This window comes from Ixodes scapularis, unplaced genomic scaffold (genome assembly GCF_016920785.2).
Source record: "Ixodes scapularis isolate PalLabHiFi unplaced genomic scaffold, ASM1692078v2 PGA_scaffold9__187_contigs__length_104089568, whole genome shotgun sequence".
Taxonomy (NCBI): domain Eukaryota; kingdom Metazoa; phylum Arthropoda; class Arachnida; order Ixodida; family Ixodidae; genus Ixodes; species Ixodes scapularis.
The window spans coordinates 62,250,214-62,271,620 of record NW_024609884.1 but is presented as its reverse complement, the minus strand read 5'-3'; the positions used below and the strand labels follow the sequence as shown (position 1 = coordinate 62,271,620).

General features: G+C 47.0%; 1 protein-coding gene across 1 annotated transcript; it reads left to right on the top strand.

Annotated features, from left to right (window-relative positions):
- Positions 1-235: 235 nt before the first annotated feature.
- Positions 236-21,402, top strand: LOC8036054 (hemolymph trypsin inhibitor B). The gene is made up of 3 exons (XM_002401438.5): positions 236-312; positions 12,140-12,319; positions 21,296-21,402. The coding sequence occupies exons 1-3, from the start codon at positions 261-263 to the stop codon at positions 21,346-21,348; spliced, it is 285 nt and encodes a 94-aa protein (XP_002401482.2). The 5' UTR covers positions 236-260; the 3' UTR covers positions 21,349-21,402.
- The last annotated feature ends 5 nt before the right edge of the window (positions 21,403-21,407 follow it).

Below are 21,407 nucleotides of genomic sequence, written 5' to 3'. Positions count from 1 at the left end.
AAAAAAGAGATTTGCCGAGGTTCCCCAGAGGGGCCAAATGCGGAGCCCATACCGCGGCGCGAGCCACGTGTCACTCACTGCAGTGGGCCAGCGCGAAGCGCGTGTGAAGGGCGGCGCTGATTGTTTCCGGGTTCCCGTGAGCTGTTCCACTTTGCCGGAGCCTCTGCCGCCTGTCAGGTGACCTGCGTGCAACCGGTTGAAGCCGTATTTAAACGAGCCGCCCAGGAGAGGGCTCACATCGTGCCCGTTGCGCTCCCGCCATGAGGTCCCTCCTCTGCCTGCTCCTGGTTCTCATCTCCCTTTCACTCGTGTGTGAGTAGCTGCCTTTTTGTAGCCGACTTTGTCACCGCGTGTGTCCTGTCGCGCTGCACACTCGACAGCCCATTTTGAGCGAGGCGAGCACCGTCCCAGACGCTCGCAAGGTGCCCCCCGAAACGGGTCACGGGCCACGTCTCGCGGAGCGATGCGGTCGGCCCCCCGCTCCGTTGGTGGCGAGGCGCCGCGCTGCTCGCTTTACGTGTCCGCCGCCGGTCGGGCTAGGTGGTGCGACCCGTCGGGAAGCTGCTGGGGCCGCTGCAGGTCCCGAGCCTACGACGCTCGGGTCCTGCTGCGACTGTCTTGCACCTCTGTCGTCCTGACTGTTTAGCGAATGCCATGGGCGTTCGCTCCTTGCTTTGAATGTGCTTGAATACGTTCAACGGCGCCATCGTACGCGGTTGAAGGGTACATATCTGTTCCTAAGCGAAGAGTACGAACTCCCCTCCGGCAGACTACCTGTCTCGGCCAGACCTTTCCAACTTACTTGTCTGCGAGGAGTAGTAGCGCACACGCAGCCGACAGTCCTAGATGTGCCGTGCAACTCGTCACGGAGGACGTTGTCGAGGCCCTCCAAGATACCTCCAGGATACTCTCGTGCACCGTAGCACGGCACGAGCATAAATCTCATGGGACGTTTCTCTTGGCACCCGACGTTTTGCAAGAGCTTCTGATTTAGGACTGATCGTCGTAGTGTTGACTGCTGCTCTAAGGCTACCATCAGACTCACTTTTGCGTTCCTTGTGCGAGTCTCCGCTACTTTCTTCTTGTGTGGAGTTGACATCATAGTGCATGCGATGAATTCGGTGAGATCGGTGAATGACTATTGCTGCAAGACGTTCATTGTCACGCAAGTCGAAAAACATTCTTCATTTAGGAGTTTCACTGAATGTGTTTCTTCGATCTATTAATGACTCCCGTGAAATATGTTTCCGACCTGTTTTCACAGCCTCCTAGTTTTTCTGTCAGGTGCTGTGCACGCGACTGCGTGTTTACGTTGTGTGAAAGAAGTATCAGCCAATGTAGTGTGCTCGATAACCGCGCCTTCCGGAGCGTTGTCTTGTACCTACGAAATGATACCTCTATGTGTAATTGTGACAAAAGCACGAGAGCCAACTTGTGCAACCGCTCGGAAAGATGATTTACTTCCGAGGATTAGGATCTTGCGTCTAACAATGCTTCCAACGCAGACATCTGTTTCCATCGAAGCCAAGGTTGAGCGATGGGGAGGGGAGGGTTAAGGCTATGTTAATAGATTGCTTAATAACTGAGATGGTGTTTTTGGTTTTTTTTTTTCAAAGTAACAGCTTTGAAGCGAGAGTCTGCAATGTCCGTTCTCGCGGGTGTCAGTGACGTCCTAGTAGCGATTGTTGGGAGTCCTGGAGACCGATACATCCTGCATCGTGCACCGTCCGAGCAGCCCACGGCAATGGTGCGCAATTTGAGAAGCGTCGCAATACCTCGTTGTCAGCCATAATCAAGGCTAGGCCGCTGTCAGGGAAGAAACACCCTATTTTCTGTGCGGTGTGGAAATAAAACTGGCAGTTCTGTTGAGGGTTGATTGAGGCGTGTAAACTCTTACAACTTGGTTTTCAGGTTAGATTTTGTGGCTATAGGGTTGATTTTTTCGTAGATGTTGCCGGTGTGCTGAAAGTTCGGTTTAATATTGGCTTGGTACTGATGCGTACTCATATTCTTGGAAAGTGTTTCAGCTTTTAGAAAATATACCTCTCAGATCCCAGTTTAGTATCGAGGAATGCGCGCTGCCTTCACACCACTGTGAGCGAGAAAAAAAAGGATACTTTTTTTCTTGTAATTAAAAAGACCTAAGTTCATTAGAAATTTTATTATTTGCAGGCTGCCTTGCCATAACATTTTTAGCTAAGCTTTATTCTCCCGTTTCACAAACATTCCAGATGGTATATGAAACCACTTCTCCTAAACGATATTTTCAAACTGCATTTAGATGGTATAAATTGCATTTGCCTGATAACAGCAGCACAGAAAGTGGTCGACAAAGAGTAACAAAATTGGCTTGAAAGGAAAAAAGCAGTTTCAGAATTTCTCAGTTTATAATAATAATAAGAAGAACGATAACGAAAATATTAAACTATTCAAAACGTAGTGCAAATACGGTCTATCAAGTCCAAAGGAGGCTTGCTGGATACTACCCAGCAAATGAAATGACGGAAAAATGGACACTCGTTAGCGCCACAGCAAATAATAGAACCCAGAGAACCTAGGTTCTGTCTCCGTGCCTGCACGTTTCGGTCTGCGGGAGTATCGTACCGGTGTGCGGTCGTACACGCACCACATGCATGGGGCAGCATAGGAATTCCAGGCACGTATTGCTCACGCTCTCACCCACAGCGTGAGCCAATGTCTCCGTACCTCAAAGGCAGATGAACCTTTCGTCGCCTAAAAACTCACGTGAAATTGGCCTAACATTTGCTTTGCATCATGTAGCAGCCAGCAAATCGCAGTTATACGTTTCTGAAAGAATAAACACAGGAACGAGCAGTACAATGCTTCGCCGTATAGGTCCCCGTGTTTATTCTTTCTTTAAATTCCACCAGCGTGGAATTTGCGTTGGTGGAATTCTAAACAAACTTATCGAAGCTATGTTGCTATATATGCGAATATTGGCGTGGGAAAACGCTTTTCATTCTAATACATAATTTTCCATCTGATGCTGGCTGAGGCGTTTCCCGAATTCCCGGAGTAGGTGAGATTTGGCGTGAATACCATTCCCAGTCGTCGTGTGGCGCGATGTAAATACACTTGAATCAAATGTAATTGGATACTTTAGGGTATTCTCTGCCACACATATTACGTTCGTGCTTTGTTTACCAACCAATACATTTGAGTTGCGAGTGACTACGAAGTAGGTTTCCAAAATGTGATGCGTGCGTTTTAAAACAAACGCACAAAACACAACGTTCTTGCGTGTTCTTTCGTAATACGAATAAAGAAAAAAGTGTATTTCTGTATCTGAAAATGTTCTTCAGAAAACAAATCTTCCTGTAGACCCTCTTGGGCCTTAGCTGTTTCGTTGTTTTAGAGTAAAGCACGCTATCCGATTTCTTTCGGCGCTTGATCAACCTTGTCGTCAGCGCTTTCATCTAGTTTTTTTTAATTTTTGATTGTTGTTGGCGGTACAAACGATGCACTGTGATAAATCTGGAGCATTTTACATAAGAGCAAAGGAGTTGGGAGAGCCAACTGACATACTCCCTGTTAAAGCGCATACTGTTTTTAATGTTTTAAAGGGGTGCGAAAACGAAATGTTTGCACTTATTTCTTTTTTAGTTGTGGTCCATGTTGCGCGGCAGCCCAGAAACACCAGCTTAGACTAGTGTATCTAGGTCGCCAACAGAGGAATAAAAAAAAATTTTTTTAAACGAATCAACACATTAAAATTGCGTCTGGTGGCGGTCTGTGAAGCTAGGTTGGAAAGCCCCCACGTCATGACTTCCTAAATAGCAGCGCGAGTTCACGGCAGAATCGCTCGCTCGTGGAGTCATTTAGTCCTGAATGTGACTCGGCGGAGAACGCTAACGCGTTTACTAAGTTTTATATGTTAAAGCTACCACGGTGCTTCCGCAACGCGCATTCCACACCCTCAAGATCGCCGTTCTTTGCAGACGTAAGCTAGAACTGAGGATGCAGGGACCTCTGCCAAACCATTCCACTGCCGCTTCCCGATGCGCTGTGAATAGCGTGCTCACATATGGCACCCAGTGAATGCCTTATACACATAGCTTGCGGGTATCGCCATTGCTGGGTACTGACGGTTAATTCCACTTACTGGTTCCTTCGAGCTACTACTTCTGCGGTGTGAAACTATAGCACGGTGAACCGAACTCTCGGGGCGCATAAAATACTGGCATGGCTGCGAATGACGTTACGGTCAAGCTAGACCATATATGGCGTACAGTACTCGTATATTACAACTCGGCGAGATTGTCATGCGTTGACGCCACCAAGCGGCAAGGCTCGCAACTACAGTACTCTTGGCCGTGCATGAACTATTGACGTCACGAGCGCGATACGCAATGCGTTTGTCGCTGGCCGACTTTGAAGCGAGGGGTAGAGAGCTCACGTTCACGTCATTTTGTTTCTGTACCCCTTTAAAGATATGAAGCGTCGGCATTTGCCCGTCTCCCTCCGTCGACTGCAGCGATTGGCCCTCTCAAGTACTTTGGGTAAAAGTGGACGCTGCAGATTTTCAGGGTCTACCATCGTCCTAAAAAGTTGTTGTTTTCGTTCTGAGTATACTTTGCTTTGTAAAGCTTTAAATCAGTATACCTGTGTGCGGTCTCGAATATTTCGTTACTCGTCCTTCTTCCAGGCCTGGTTCGCAACTTCGCACGCGTGTCTCATTGAGCAGCTTCTGACGCGGAAACACGGAGGCATTCGCGAAAACACTGCGTTGTGAAACGGAAATTTGGCGATCCTCAGAAGCTAGGAAAGACAAAAGAGGTGCTGAAAAGCGCTTATTTCATCCTCGAACGGTTCGAGTCGAAAGAGACACGCAGAAGGCATAGCGCAGACTACCTGCCTCAACAGCTTTGAAAATATCGAGAGACTTCATTGGAAAGCTTTATTCCGACATACTTTCAGAGCTCCACGTTTAGGCCACTTGGTGAAGGGATGATCTGTTGCGATAAAACATTGGCGGCTGTGTTAGTGGTTCGGCATTGCGCTCTGTGAGGACTGACTAATTGAGAGGCGAAGCTATAGACATTAGATGATAATCACATTACAGTGTTGTGTGTAGCGCCTCACGCTGGAATGTGGCTGTGTACGCATGTGCACGTGGCCTTGGAAAACTTCCAACTCTACTTATTTATACGAACATACCAGTGGACATCTTAAATGCCGTTGGCTGCGCTATCAAAGGCACAGGTGCGAGAGCAGCTTCGTTTAGCGGAGCAGTCGCAGGAGGAAAGTCCCCCCTAAGGCCAAGCGGATTCCGTCGCGCAATCCACAACACTGCACAGAATTGTTTTAAAGGAATATTAGAAATTCACAACGCGTCTTTTATTTAGTTCTTTTATTTTTTTAACGTGCTTTTTTATCTTTGTAATTGACACTAGGGAATATAGTTAATATTCAGTGCGCTCCAAATAGGCGAGTACACATGACGGCACCGCTTTGTATTTTGCCCCTTTGGGACCGTTGATCTGGCACACGAGCGTTGGTCGACGTTGTGCAAAGTCTCGCCAAACAATGTGATCTTATGAGGACGCGCGCCAGGTTGCCAGAAGCTTGCCTGGATTTTTCACAATGCTTCGTGTCGTCGTTAGTGCCGCGATTTTCATAGGCTGTAGCTCTTTTGGAAACGTAATATACACGCAACCCGCAGCAATAAAAATTACCTCGTGGTAAAATAAAGAAAAAATTGTGAAGGGGATAATTTACGCACTTTGTGTTTGACGACGCGCGATGTTTACAAGTCACGTGGCGGTCCTGAACATTACCGGCGTATTATTTGCGACAGGCACGTGACATATTGCTTCAACGGTGATGGGAGATCTTAAACGCTCCGGGACATTCTATTATGTTTTGTCTGTCTCAAAAGTATCCTTCAAGACCAGATTGGAGGCGTTCATATTATGTAGACGTTGAAATTGTATTGTGACCTTCGTTTTGGTAACTTGAAGAAACAATTTCACGGGACAAAGAATGTCGTATATAGGCCAACCATCAATCAGACACAACGGAATGATTCAGCCCTACATAAAATAGTGTCCTTGGCTGAACTATTTCTAGGGAAGGGGGGGGGGGGGAGAGGGAGAGTGCAGAAGGAGCCATTAAAAGCTGAAGAGCTGCCACGTGATCGATTGTAACTGATAATATATAGGGAGTACTTTTGCACGATTAAGGACCCCGTCAAAAAAACTTCTGAAGTTTTTTTTTTTTTTAAACCAGACTCGTTTACTTATTAAAAAAGGCGAGGAATCACATTTGGTTAAATTGTAACTAATTACAGTTACAATTACACTTTCATAAAAGTAAGTGGCCGTTACCTCAAAAAAATGATGCGTTACTTTCGCGGCGTTTCTTTCAAACGGCGTTGGCGGTAACGCGTTACAAGTAACGGTGTTACCGGTATACTTTTTCGGAAACGTAGTAACATACTCGTTACGTTCTCAAAACAATAACGGGTAAAGTGCTTACATTACTCATTACAAGAAACGGGTAACGTAGTTACGTTACTCGTTACTTCTTTTTGCAAAACTTAAAAACAAATTACTTCAAATTTTTTGTGTGTGTGTTTTTGGCGCTAAGCTATGTGAATTTCTGAATTTTTGTTTTTGTTTTATTGTGTTTTCGTCGTGAGTATTTAGGGGAAACCGTAAAAAAGATTAAGTAATTCAGTTTCTGCATGATCATACGTTTTCTTGAAATATGGCGCATATGCATACATGTGTCGTCAAAACTGTATAACGTGTCCATTAATAACTTAGGAAAGTAACTCAAAAGTAACTTGCGTTACTTTTTGTCGGTAACGGTAACGCGTTCCTTTTATTTTGAGGTAACGTAGCTCGGTGACGCCTTCTTTTTATTTGCACGTAACGAGTAACGTATCTCGTCACTTTTTCTTCGGTAACGTTAACAACTGATTTCAACCCTACTGTCCTAAGGTAAGAAAGAAGACACAATTGTTGTGGAAGCGTTTATTGTTGCCGCCACTTACACTTTTGTGACTTTGACCGACATCTGGCTCTCAAAAATCTCATCAGTTATATTGCCCCATTTCTATGCGAAGATGTCATTCGCCGCGCTGAACATTTTTTTCCACCCGCCTTTCCCCAGACAGGTGCTGCCACCTGGATACGCGACTGGGTCTAGATTGAGTGGCTAGAAAACAACGCCCTCGAAAGGCCTCTCCCACACGTTCGACACCCAAACAGTCAGCTAGATCCGGTGGGCCCATTAAGACGCTGTCTGTGACCTGACTACGGCTCGGTACAAAGAAGTCATCTCTCTCTCTCTCTCGACTTGAAGGAACTAGAGAACGTATTAAGGGACAAAAAGAAAAGGCGCGCACAGATCCGCTACACGAGCTCGTGTGCTCTTTGACTGTTTTGTTGTTTTATTTTTCGTTGGAAGGAAACACTTGAAACTCGGGGGTTTGTTTTCTTATTGTTTGCACAGAGATTCCGGTTCTTTGCATCAGTGTGCTTCCCCCAATCGTTGTGGGCGAGCAAGCTGACGGGTTACTAACTGCAAACAACCAAGCCACGAAAAAAAAAAGAAAAAAAGAAAAAACGATTTGAGTCAAGGCTTTAGGCGACGTGAAGAAAGGTTTTGGGATCTGAAGAATATCAGGCCTTGCGTTTTGTAAATGCAGGTGACAGTGCGATACCGGTAGTGCTTACCCTTATACACACGAAAAAAAAATAGTTCTTTCGATTTCCTTTTCGCCACTATTCAAAGTTCCCGCCTTTTTCCTCCCCGAATGAAAACAAAAAGGAAACGGATTGCAGTCATTCCTTCCGTAAAAAAGTAAGGAAATTACCTTACGATTACCTTCTGAAATATCTAGCGTTCCCTAACAAAATTACTGATAAATGCAAGGGATTCCAAGTAATTTCGTTACTTGCAACGGCTTACGTACACGACTGACTTAAACCATATGAATGGAAGGGGGACATATGTTCATAAGGCTCAACATCAATGGCGCAGCGAAGGGATAAAATATGCTTGAAATTTGTGCGAGGCAGTGAAAGGTAGGGAAACTCCACTTGTGATTCCGTCTTCGTCATAGTTCGTGCACCCTCTGACGGAATTTCAACGGAATATCTCTGGTAACAAAATAAAAACAGACGGCCCTGTGAGCACGGGCCTTCTGTCCGGAACATTATAGTTGTTAAAAAGTGAGACACTCGGTGAGTAGTTTCGCACGCTCGCATAATATCTCAGTTCGTTGTGAAATAACTCAGTGGGCGCTGTTATAATATGCGTCTTAATTACGCACAGAGATGTACTATAGCTATCGACGCTCCCTCGAAAGATTCCGTCTGCACGGTTTTAGAGAAGATTGTTCTAGGCCACAAGTGTTGTCTGAGGTCGGAGTTTTCGGATAAAGCAGTGGTTAAGAATGCAAGTCTTTGATTGTCGGAAGATTCAGGTCTCAGTTATAACACAAACGACTATGTTGGGGGATCGGATGCCGTGTGTTAACGTACCGCCCATTCGGGGCAAGTGGAGCGAAATCTCGCGCTCCATAATTCAGGGGTCCTGGGTTTAATTCTCGCCCCTGCACGTTTCGAACCGGCGTACGTTCATGTATCACTATTTCGTGATGTACGATAAAGACCACTGGCCAGCAGTGGCACCACACTGGCTAAATTTCTCATCTACAGCGGTGAAAACAAGCGTCCATGAAGTTGACTAACCTCCCTCCCGCTGGTTAAAAAACACACGAAATAACTTAAGGACAACGTCGGACGTTGCAGAAGGACGCCGAAAAGGATGAAAGGCGCATTTTGACGCAACGGGAAGGCGGAACCGCTTGAGATTCCTTAGACGAGCGGTTGCGCCAAAGCCCAGATTGCTTATATATGCGCGAAGGAACTACGCGGATCTTGGAATATAACGAAAAGCACCTATTAAATGGATGCTAAGTATTTATTTAACGAAGAAAACAAAATGTATAGGAACTCGGCAAAGTTGATACGCATGCATGCACCGTCAAGGTAGCACTGTCTCTTTGGTTTCGAAAACTCCAACAATCAAGTGCCGAATTTCTTTTAATTTTTTTCCCCAATATACACTCGCTCTCGATGTTATTCACCGCTTTCTGCTTTTTTAGATCATCTATTTCTTAACTTCAACATGTTGGAGAAGCATCGATGCCACATGAATTGCTTTTTAGAGTCGTAATTAATTATGAAAAAGTCGGCCTTTAATTAAGCCCAATATATTAAATATTTAAAAAAAATAAGGAAGGCCTAAACCCGTATACAAACCAGGGTTAGGAAACATAGCGTATTAAGATGTTGTCTCTCTATCTTCTTTCGTCTTCCCCTTCCAATTTTAAATGATTTACGTTTCTTGACCCCAGGCTAAGGTTATTTAATGTCGTTGTAAACTTCTGCAAGCTCACCTCTATTATCACTTTTATTTTCCGCAGATAAACTGCTGTGCCAACAAAACCTATAGTTTCGTTTTATGAATTTGTTGAAGAAATCAAGTCGGCGCTTGCGCAGCTTTGATAGGTGCGCAAAGTGCGCGAGGTCACGAGCGCCCATCATAGGTTTCTCTGCATTGCTCAGAAACTCCCCCGAGCACGGCCGCTGAATCACCCGCTCCCGATACACCGCCCTAATGTTTACTAAAATGCCAGGGCAGCACGCGCACGTTCGTTGCTTCGGGAAGCAAGCAAAGCATACGCCATACGCACGAACACTGAAGATGGCACCGGCAAAAAGCCCGTTAATGGTCCCTGGTACTGACTACCTGGAACGAGGCATATGCTGTCCGTGAAGACGCTACATACGCCGCAGACTCATAACGACTATCGAGATATGTTCATAGTGAAAATGTGAATCAGTTATGGCGCCGAGGCATTAAGGCATAAAGCCGTCTGTATCACGCGTTGACGTAAAAATTGCCACAAAACGAATGTGTTTCGTAACTTCATATGCAACTATGCAATGAGTGTTTGCAAAAAGCCCTTTCGACATCGCTCATTGCATGCTAGCCTATACAGTAAGGACGCACCTTCTTTGCGTTGCACAGACTTCGAATAAAGAGAAAAGGTAGACCGTTTTACTAAAGTACTCAAATAGCAGTGAGAATGATGCGGGTGCAGTTACACGCACTGCAGGGTTTGACATCTACAACAATAACTGTTAAAAAAAATATCCCTTTGCTCGTGCGTTGTTCATTTTTTCTTTTTTTTAATGTTCGGATCTTTTATTTTGTTAAAGGGACGAGGAAATTATTTTGAACTTCGTTCTCCTTCACTTTCCTCCTCAACTTAAAAGCGAAATGCGAAATCACGTGGTCGTGACGTAGTAATTTAACGGAACCGGAAGTTCTCCCAGCCGTCTGGGGGTCTGCAGGGTTAATCTTCCGTGGTTTTGGCGTCCGATGCAATCGTTGATAAACGTAGAGCTACAGCGACAGCCCTTCCAGGCTTCTAGCCGACGTGGTCAGCCTTCCACGACTGGTCAGTTTGACTAGTTTTGCCTTCATCGACGCAAATAAGGGCAATTTCAGTGTGTCAATTTTGACGGTGTTGGTTTCGAAATGCAATGACTCCATGTTTCCACCGTCCTTTTTTTAAGCACACCATGAAACTTGTCATTCGCAAGTGACGGTAAGTGCCGTCAAGGCACCCGTTGGCCACGAACGCGAAATCATATATTTGTCGACGGATTGATTTTTGACGAGCGCATACGTCCGAGTGACGCAGTGCTCGTGTTCAAACCGTGAGCTGGGTTCTCCTGACGTGCTTGGTTACCGCGGATATATCACAGTGAAAAGGTGGAGAGCTTCCGAAGGAAAGGAGATGAGAAATGCTATGTTATATTTTCAAAATTTTGCACCGTAAAGCAGACTTTTAACTTGCTACCCTAAGGTACTAGGTTTCTTTCAACCCAGTACATGATATGCGATTAGCGAACTCACAATCTAAAATCATTTATTACTGCCCAGTTCGTGCAGCGCGTGCGTTTCCAGTATTTTCTTTTGTGCTTCGTAATATACCTATTGCTAAATTATCCAAGCGTCAAGAGGCATGCAGGGGATGTGGTTACACGCATTTCCCTATTGGCGTTGGCAGTATTCTTGTTTAAGCAAAAATTGAAAACAAGTGGCAATTCGCACGTGCGTCCGCAAACGCCTTTTTGTTATGATTTCTTTAAAATCTTCAATACTGGTAAGGCGAGTGAGCGCAGCGCGCATAACTACGCTCCCTGCATGCTTCTTGATGCTTGGGCAATTTAGCAATAGGTCTCTATGGCGAAGGGCCTATTGCCGCAGTACGCCGGTGGGAGTAAAAAAAAGAAGGAAAAAGAAAAGACACTTGTACAACCGGCACAATCTTGTAGTGCGGAATATCTCAATGGTTTCCGTGAATTCCTTCCGCCAGTCCTTTCTTCCGCAAGCTTGGAAGAGTACTCTGTCGCACCGGATGTCGCCGGTAGTGTCATGCGCTGTAAATGGTGATCGCCGTGGGTAAAGCAGGGGGTTATCTTTACGTGAACAGAATGCAACACACGTGTGTCGACATCCCCGCAGCTCCGCAGCCAATTCCGATGGCGTGGGCTTGGCGCGCGAATTTACACGCGGCCCATTTCCTTCGGCAGATGCAAGGCAGAGAGGCGAACGAGAGGCGATTCCCATTCCGCGAGGAGCAGTCCTTAATATTTCGCGACGAGGGCGCGGACCAATCGGGCTCCACGCCAGCTGGATTTTCTTTCGCCGCTCTCTATCTAGGCCACGGGGCATCGAAATGGTGGGCACGTCAGCGCGGTGCCTCTTCCCCACGAGCAAGGTGGTGACCGCTGGGCCGGTCGCCGCTCCGGTTGCCGACGTCCTCGCTGTCCCACAGATACGCGCGATGGGTGCACAACAGATACCGGCCAGATAGTGGGCGAAGGCCAGGCGACCCGTTCTCCTTGCGCGATTCAAGGCTATTTGCCCGGGCGAGCGATTTGCGCGGGGGAGGCAGGCGAAGCGTCGCCCTGGAAGCCCTCGCGCTCCTTGAACCTGGTTCCGAGTTATGCGAGGCACGCTCGGGGCGCACTCTTGCCGACTTGGCCCAGTTCGGCGGTTGTGAGAGTGCTGTCTCGGGGCAACGCAGGTCATGCGGCGCACAACAAGGCGTGCGACATGAAGAAGGACGCCGGAGACTGCGAGGAGGCCTCCACCAAGTGGTTCTACGACAGCAAACTCAACAAGTGCCGACTCTTCGTCTATGGGGGCTGCGGCGGCAACGACAACCGGTTCGACACAGAGGCCAAGTGCCGGGCGCAGTGCGTCCGTAAGTATGCGGGATCTGTTCCACCGAGTGCCGAGGAGCGCTGTGGTGCCGATCCCTTTTCAGGCCCTTGGACACTGTCAGCAGTTAAACCTGTCCAAGGATCACCTATAGTGGAGGCCCCTCTATGACAGACCTCGCCGGTAGAGATGGGCCGATGCGTTACCACCTAGAAGACAAGGCCTGGAGGATCCACGCCACCTAAGTCGAATCCGCGTCGCCGCGAGCGCGTCTTGCAGTGTTTCACGACGAGCACCAAGTTAGCACGCGGCGATGCAGAGACGCATGCGTCTGCCGAGCTTAACGTGTTTGCAGCTTGGGGTACAATCAAGTTGAATCAACTAACAATGACGCTCAGGCTTTGTCTTCTAGGTGACTTCTGGGGAAACTTGTCCGGGCGTTAGCATATAGCGCGTAAAGGTCCCCATTGCTGCGTGCGCTGCTGCTGACTGGGTTCGATTCTGTTGGTGTTTTCTTCTTTAACAGGTCATCAGCTATAGCTGATGACCTGTCAAAGTTGTTCTGCTAGCACTGTCTGTGGGTAAAGTACACTTTACCCACAGCCAGTGCTAGCAGCACAACGGCCGGTAGGTCAGCGGTTCGCCGGTCGTTGTGAGCTATAGACCAGCAAACTGCCGGAAGTCAAAGCGAACAATCTCACTCATTTTATTATTCATTTGTTTGCGTAAGCGTTCACACATTCCAATGTACCTTTTGCCGAATTACCCAAACATGAAAAATAATGCTGGGAACGTAGGTACACACGCTAGGCGTACTGGCGTCTTCAGATATTCCAAAGCAAAAAGATCTAAATCAAATAGCACTCCACACCGATGTTCCACGGACGATTTATTTGGTTTATTTACTTCGAAATTTTTGTATAGAAAAGGCGAGCACGTGCAGCGCGTGTATTTACGTTCCCAACATTCTCTTTTATGCTTGGGTAATTTAGCGAAAGGTCTATTAAAATGAACCAAAGCGAGAACAGGGTGTGCTATAGGGCCCGACTTTCAACTAGTTGATGGCTTAGGTTTAAAAAGGGCGAAGCTCCTCTTGAATAACTTCAAGCCCTGCGTTCGAAACCTCGAATATGCTGATGTACAGGTTGTTGAACCGGCCAATATAACGGTTCGGTTTTGGTTCGGGTTCAACAGCTTCGTATATCGCTCTGGTCCGGTTCCGGTTCAGTCATACATGCGAAATATCGGTTAGGTTGCCTGTTTTTTGTCACAATTAAACAATTCAAATAAAGATCTGTATTTGAATCATTTCATTGTGACTATAGCTTAAATTATGACTTCTATCGTCCTGCTTTTCTTTTCTTAATCGCGATTGTATCAGACTCTACTTGAGAAAGCACACAAAAAAAAAATTACCCGGCATTGCATTGGAATTTGCCTGGGCTATTGATGTCCGTCCTAGGCGGATATGTACGAAATTGAACGAAAATATACGATGCTTGCTACTCTTAGCACAGAGTGCTTTTTAGTCACTCCACATCGAGGTTTTAATTCACAAACTTTGACAGTAGCTAATACTCGTAGCCCCCCCCCCCCCCCCCCCCCCCCCCCCAAAAAAAAAAGAAAGGTCCCGCCACTGAAAATATTTGAGTGATAGATTGAGGTGTTTGTGAAAACAACGAAGGGGAAAGAGGGACATTAAAAACGGGTTGTTTGTCTCCTAATAAGGCGGTCATTTTTTCTCGTTCGGCTGGGGGAAATCATATATAAAGCATGGAGCGCATGGAGCGTTTTTGTATGCTCATGGCGATAATGCAAGCATTCGTGAAATCATAAACTCAGTCGCTAAACCCTGACCTCTCACCAATTTTGCCGCCAAGCATAACTGTAGCATTATAGCTTCCAGTCGCTAAAAAGAAAAGTGCGTTCAACTCGGCGTCATGTGCTTTAAAAGATAAAAAAAAAAAAAAAAAACTCTGTTCATCCGAAGACGTGCTGCGGAAAAAGGGACAACAGAACGAACATATGTTTAATTTTGTACGGTGGGGGCCTTGAGGCTTTATAGCAAACACCACCGCATGCTAATTACGTGCTGCTGTACCACAGTAGAGCACTCACATGCGATGTGAATCAGCCAGCACGCACCTTATACTCTCAAACTACCCGCTACGAATGACTGAGTTCCTAGGTTAGAGACGGGATAGACCGCAAAAGGCAGACAAAATGTATTAAAAAAAAGAAGGAAGAAAAGGAAGCGATGAAAGAAAAAAAAGGAGACCGAACGTTTGCCCGAGGAGCGACTTGAGTCCGTTTCATGCTCTGATGAACCGCAGCGGAGCGGACCCTGCGAGCCATCGCAGCCAATCCAGAGACGTGGACGTCGTGACTATACACGCCCCCGCGCGTCGCTGCGTACTTCTCGAAGGCCACATGACACTCGCACAGCACTGGATTGACTTCGATGTCTCCTAGCACCCTTGCAGTTTGTATATCGTAAACGGAGTGTACCGGGACATCGGTGTTCAAAAGCCTAGGCGTCTCTGTGACGCGCCACTCCTGGCTTTACGAGCTTTACATAACTCGTATGCCTCTCGGGTATTCACGGCGCCGTATTTCGCGGTGGCTTACTTGCACCGGAGAAAAAAAATACACAAAGGAAGCCCGTCGATTTTTTTTTAAATTTATTTTAGTGCCTTTTTTGACGTTCTCTTTTCATGCAAAGTATTGTTTAGCAGCCAAAAAACAAACAAAGGTTAGCTCCTTCGCCTTTTCAGCACAGTCAGGTAGAGCTGTATGCCTCCGACCCGACTCGCCGACGCCAGGTCGTGGTGCGCGTAGACGCGAACTTTATTGATTTGGTTAATTACTCGCGACTTGTCTCCACGTCGCTGCGGTTTATTGAGGTAACACTGCGCCGCTGACGCCCTCTGCCAAGTGCTAAAACAGGTGCGACTAAGACTTCATCACGCCAAACAGTTTTTCAGGGAGGCAGTAACCGCCACATCAGATTGTGGTTCCTTTTCATACGGTGTTCAATGTCAAATGTTCTTTTCCAGACTCAATTTTGTTCCGGTTTTTTGGTACGTTTTGATAAAAAATAACAGCTGTCATCCGGTTTTCAGTTCGAATTCGTGTTCGGTTCGAAAGCCTGCCTATATGTGAGCGCCGTCCTTTTTATTCTTGAAATACACATAAACATAATTCGTTTACGTCACTCGGTGAGCATTACAACGGAACACCAAAATCGAGCGGCCGTGGCATATTAAAATATATGGGTGACGTTTGTTTATTTCCGGTCTGTTGAGCTCGATACGTTGTGAACGCACTCGACCATGCTGTGCCATCGTGGGACAAATAATTCTTGGGTTCGAAAGTTAGGACGACATTAGGTACGAACAATAGAGGATCGGAAGAGATCACTTGTACAAGGTATTTCGTAGATTCGTCACATATGTTGGACCATTTAAGTGGCACGTAGTTTCGGGTCAGTCATGTGAGAAACTCTGCTGCCTTTGCAAAATCTTACGTAAAAGATTTGAAGTATCCAACTAGCTAAACGATAAAGAAAACCTCTATGAGAGTAGACATCAAAGGTTCTCCTAGACGGTATATTCAAGCCAAGGAGTCTTGTTTTGGGTTATCCATTGAAGTTTCCCCCAGAAAAATGCCCCCTTCCCTGAAATAGTTCGCCGTTTCAAAACTTATCTTGTAGTGTTTGCTTTTGTTTTTTTTTTTTAAATTCTTTTAGCACGCGTGCCACGTGAAAGCAGTTTTTTTTTTTTTTTTTGGGGGGGGGGGGGGGGGTCTCTTCAAGTATGGAATTATGGTGTAGCGAATGCTGCAAATTGTGTGTACGTTCCTTTTTGCAAATCTTTAGGAAGGGATAATCGCGGAAAATACTCTACCCGTGGCTGTCTCATCAAAAGTTTTGTCCATTCTGGGCATGGGGGATAGAAAACATTCGGTCGGGTGGTTGATTATTCGACAATCCTTAGGATCTTTCACCTTGTAGATTTATGGTTACTGACGAATCAAAAGAAGAGCATTAATAATAATAATAATAATAATAATAATAATAATAATAATAATAATAATAATCTTTATTTCATCTTTTCCACATACAATTTTACCGAGATTCATACCCCACATAAGCCTAAGCGGCTTGTGCCGCTTAGGCTTATGTGGGGGTATGTGGGGTATGAATGTCATGATCGAATGATCATGACATTAAGCAAGTCTTGCAGGTCATGTTTCAGCATTTTCTTTTTGTAAACATGTCGCGTCACGTCTGGCCGACAAAGTAATAAAGCATAATTCAGTCCATTAATCCCTACACTTTAAGAGCCTCGGTCCGTGTCTCTTGAGACTCATATTGGATGTTAAAGGTAGTAAATTTCTTTGATTTTTTTTAATGCAAAAGCCTAGTTTTATTGAGCGAAAAGTTGGAGTAAGTGGCCAAACAAACGCGATTGCGCGGCACGCGCCGCTTAACAAGCGACTCTACTTGTCCCATTACCTTGGCGTCGTCCTTGCAGTCGTCCTAGAAGTCGTCCTAGACCTCTAGGACGACCTCACTTGTCACATTACGTGAAGAACAAGCAGCGTCTGCGTTGTTGTGCCCGAAAGATGGCCATAGATATGCGTCATCAGGCGTCATAATACGTCATCAGCGTGATATCACCGCCGGAGCGCCGTGTGCAAAGGGTGCGCTTCGCACTTCATCTCTGCTCGTTGTGAGCTTCGTGCGATGGACTGTGAGGCGAACGCGTCTACATCTACGGCCTCGACATCGGCAGCAGCATCTACATCTGCGACGGCTTCCGCACGCAAACGTGGCCACCCACGCAAATACGCCACAGCCTCCTTAAGTGTCCCCCTCTAGGCGTCGTTATCGACGTGATCCTGGACGTCGATAACGCCTCATCATTCGCTGACCTGATTTCTTAGATCACAGATATTGGTTATTTGAGTGTTTTGCGGGTAAGCAAACGCGCAGGCATTTCTTAGTAAGCCGATCTATATTCGCTGGTGAAGGGGGTACTTCACCAGCGAATATAGATCGGCTTACCAAGAATGAAGAGGTCGATGAGAAACTGCTCATTTCATGTAGTAAAATGGCGACCATACAGGGAGTTTGGCGCTATAGTCTATCAGGGTCCAGTGACTTTAGTTCGAATCAGACCTGAAACGATAGTAATAATATAGTCATCGGAAAAAGCCAAAATGGCAAACAATTTAATTAATAGCTTCTTGCATCAATCGTGACTTATGGCTGTTCCGGTGTGCTGTCACGTTTGGTTGCTTTGAACGCCACCGATACAAATGTCTGAACAAGCCAAATCGCTAACTAAAGTCCCATTTTGGTGTTTCTGTCTATGCACATTTTCACAAAGGCGCAGCCATCTTGAATGTCGTCGCTTCTCGTATGCGGTAAAACATCGTTTTGATCTCTCCACGCCGCTGGAAGATGTTTTCGAGAAAGGGGTGATTGTCACACATTCTTGCTTAGCCTCACCTATATCCTTCTCATATTCCAGGTTGAAATGCTTTTATAATTTTTCGTCCCGCATACCAGATACGGAACCCACGTGACTGAGAATGACAGGAAACAGAAAACGTCTATAAACACGCGTTGTACGCGCGTCCAGAAAGAAAGTTGCTTCCGCACATGCATCCAGCGAGAGTGTTCACTTTTCAGTTGCGTGAGCGCAGTTGTGTTCTCACTTAGAGTCACGGCCTGACGCTATTTTGTGACTGATCATTTTTGTGATTCCAGCTCTGCATTAATCCTGTTTAAGTCGATAGAACGACTCGCGGATTTCCAAGTCCAGTCCATCATAAGATTTTTTAATGTGACAGATGTCAGACCTTGTAGATCACGAAATATCTATAAACAGGTTTGGCGGAGGTATGCTGCAGATTTGGAATCTGATGAGAATGTTTCTTAGAGAGCGACAGAGCGTTCATGCTCCATAGCGAAGAAGTTAGCTTTTTCCTGGTCACGGAAGACTCTCGAAAGTAGTAATGACAGCATTCTGGGCGACCGACGCTTTCCAACTTTTTGGAAAGCGTCGGTTCACTAAGGCTTTGAAATATTTTTTTTTCGTGAAATCGTTACAAAACACCTTAACAGCACAAACTGTTTTCTCGGCGGGTATACCAAAGATGTTGGTTCAAGACTCAGGCTGCAAACGTCTAATAAGAGGGTATCCAAAGAACTTGTGCCACGATATGACAAATGTCTTTACGTGGAAGCGAATTACGTCGATTATTCAGGTATCCAAAAGTAATTAAAAAAAGATTTATATCACAAACAATATGCATAACTATATTATGTCTTACTTTGCGCGGAACTAGTTGGCGTCCAGAAATTTGGGACGCACCTGTAGCCACCCAGAGCTGAAAAAGGCGTTGCTTCTGATGTCCACGCTCTGCGATTCGTTCTCCGACGTTCTTATGGTCTGATGCCGCACCCTGATTTGCTGCGATAGATGGTAGGGACTCGACACGCCCTGCGTTTCTTAAAAGCTGCTAGTGACCACAGTAGTAGTTAGCATGCCGACCATAATGCGATTCCTGGGAACCGCTGGAACGGTGTGGGCTGACCATGCAGGCAAGCGAACATGTACGACCCCGTTTCTGCGCGTTGGTGTGGCTTGTGCACGTCTAATTTTGGCCCTTTATTTAACGTGAAACGTTATTTGGAGAGGGGTTTGGCATTTCGTGAAGTCTGGACGAAGGTGAAGCCTGGATTAAAGCGTGGCCGCGAGGCTCAACACTGATTGGTTTTGACTTGGGGGGGTGGGGGGGTGGGGGGGGGGGGGGGGGGAGAGGCCACCGCAGTAAAGGCGCGTTCCCACCGGCGATGCGATCTAGTCGTGCGATAACTTGCATCACAAAAGCGACCATCACGGGCAAAAAGCGACGCGATTTGAGCAGTCGCTACTCGACCCGACTTTTTTTGCGATGCGATCTAGTCGCGGAGCGGCTGAGCCAATCAACGGCGTTCGGAGCGAGAGTTTTCGAGAAACGACTCGCCAACGAAGGCGTTGGACTCGCTCATCGCGCACGCCGGTGTGACCATCTAACTTTTTTTGCGATGCGATCTAGTCGCATCGCGTGACTGCTTACATCGCCGGACGGGAAGCGAACCCAAACCACTTAGATTATTAAGCAAATGTCTTTCCTGCGTGTTACGACACATCACCATCCCGCTAGATGGCGTCATTACTCAGCTGTTTTAGGCGCGCTAGAAATGCTTGGGGTAATGGGCATGTGCGCGCACGGCGGGGAATTCGTAAACTGTAGGCGATGCGCGGCATGGCAACGCCGCTCGCGCCGGATTCTATGCTCCTCGAGGAGAACGCTGTGTTGTCACACATCGCAACGAGCCGTTGCTGCTCCGGTCGGCAGTGAGCGCGTTGCGCGCATATCACTGAAGCGCATTCCTAACCTCTCCCCCTTCCCCTCCCCGTTCTCGCCGCTTTGCGGCGAGAACGGGGAGGGGAAGGGGGGGAGGTTAGGCTCATTCACAGGCTCATTCACAGGCCCCAGTGATAGACATGCAACGCTGCCGCGAAACGGGGGGGGGGGGGGGGGGGGGGGGGGGTAGGCATAGGTTTAAACGCGCCCAGTGATACAAACGCAACGCGCTCACTGCCGGCCGGCGCAGCAACCGCTATACTCCGTTTCACCTTATGCTGTACCGCGGCGAAGGCTAGAAGCGCCAGCTCATAGCATTGTCAGCAGCCCTTAGTGCACGAGAGCTTGTTCCGCCGAGACGTGCCCTAGAGCAAGAACCTCGCGCTTATAGCCCTTCCTGCGGTACATCATAAGGTGAAATGGAGTATTAGTGGCGAGATGTTTTGGTGGCGCCCTCCTATGGTTCCCCCTTGTGACGTCATTACCTTGCAAACAACAAGTTCGATGGTGTTTGTTATTAACATGGTGGAAGCTTGAAATCATTGCGCTCTCAAAGGAACGCTGCCAACACCGTCAAAATTAAAGTTCTTTCATTCCTCTTATTTCCGTCGATGATAAATCCCCTTTCCGACGTCATAGTCAGCGTTCGGCCAATCGTGGAAGGCCGACCACAGCGACGCTTTCGGTAGCGCACGGGGCTTATAGTTGCTGTGTGTGAGAACACAGTGTCCTTCTCGAGGAGCAGCCAGTCCGGTGCGAAAGGCGTCCTCATGCCGCGCATCGCCTATCGTTTACAAATGTTCCACCGGGCGCGCACATGCATTACCGCACGCATTTCTAGCACGCCTTGAACAGCTGAGTAATGGTGCCATTTAGTGGGACGGCGCGAAGCTATAGCGGCCGCATTAGAGTTCCCGTATAGGCGCCCTCCCGTAGGTAGCCTATACAGGAACTCTAGGCCGCATCAAGGGACAGCGCTCCCCGTGGGCGCGCTCAGGGTAACGTTGTGGAAAGTATAGAGAAGGTCGTGATTTGAGGAACGGATGTTTCCAACTTGCAACGTAAAAAAAAGTAAGCAAACGCTCCAGTGTGAACGGCCCTTTTCATAAGCAAGCGGCACTGTCCGAACGGGCCTTTATGCTTTAAAGCCGCCAAAGCTTAAGTTTCTACATTTTGTCAGAGTTCATAGACTGTGATTTACACTTCGTCGATGTTTCCCTTCTGGTTCGCTTTTCATTTTTGTCTTCAGTGTCTCTCTGTCATCTATTCAATAACAAATTGAAACAAGGCAAGATTAACCTCCACAATTGCAGGTCGGTATAATTTAACATCGGTGAGCAATATCGGGATCTTTGTTCTTTTTATGCATATGTCGAATCATGGAGAGCACACATTCAAGTACGAACAAGGTAAATCTTTCACGAATGCACTAAGCAGCGGCCTTTATTGTTTCCCTCAGTATCGTGTCTCCACAGGGCGACCTGAAAGACACAAGGATATTCAGCGGTTGCCAGTTTAGGGCTCAATTGACGCGTTCGCTTTGCTCTGGGCTTCCCGTGGCGCTTTAGTAAAACAATGTCCTCTTGTCTGTGCCCAGATTCCCCGAAGGCGAGCTCGGAACCAGGGCGACAGCAGAGCAAGCGACACTGACGGCAACGGCGGTCCTCGGTCGGTGCGACTCATTAAAGTGACTCCACTGGTCAACGCAG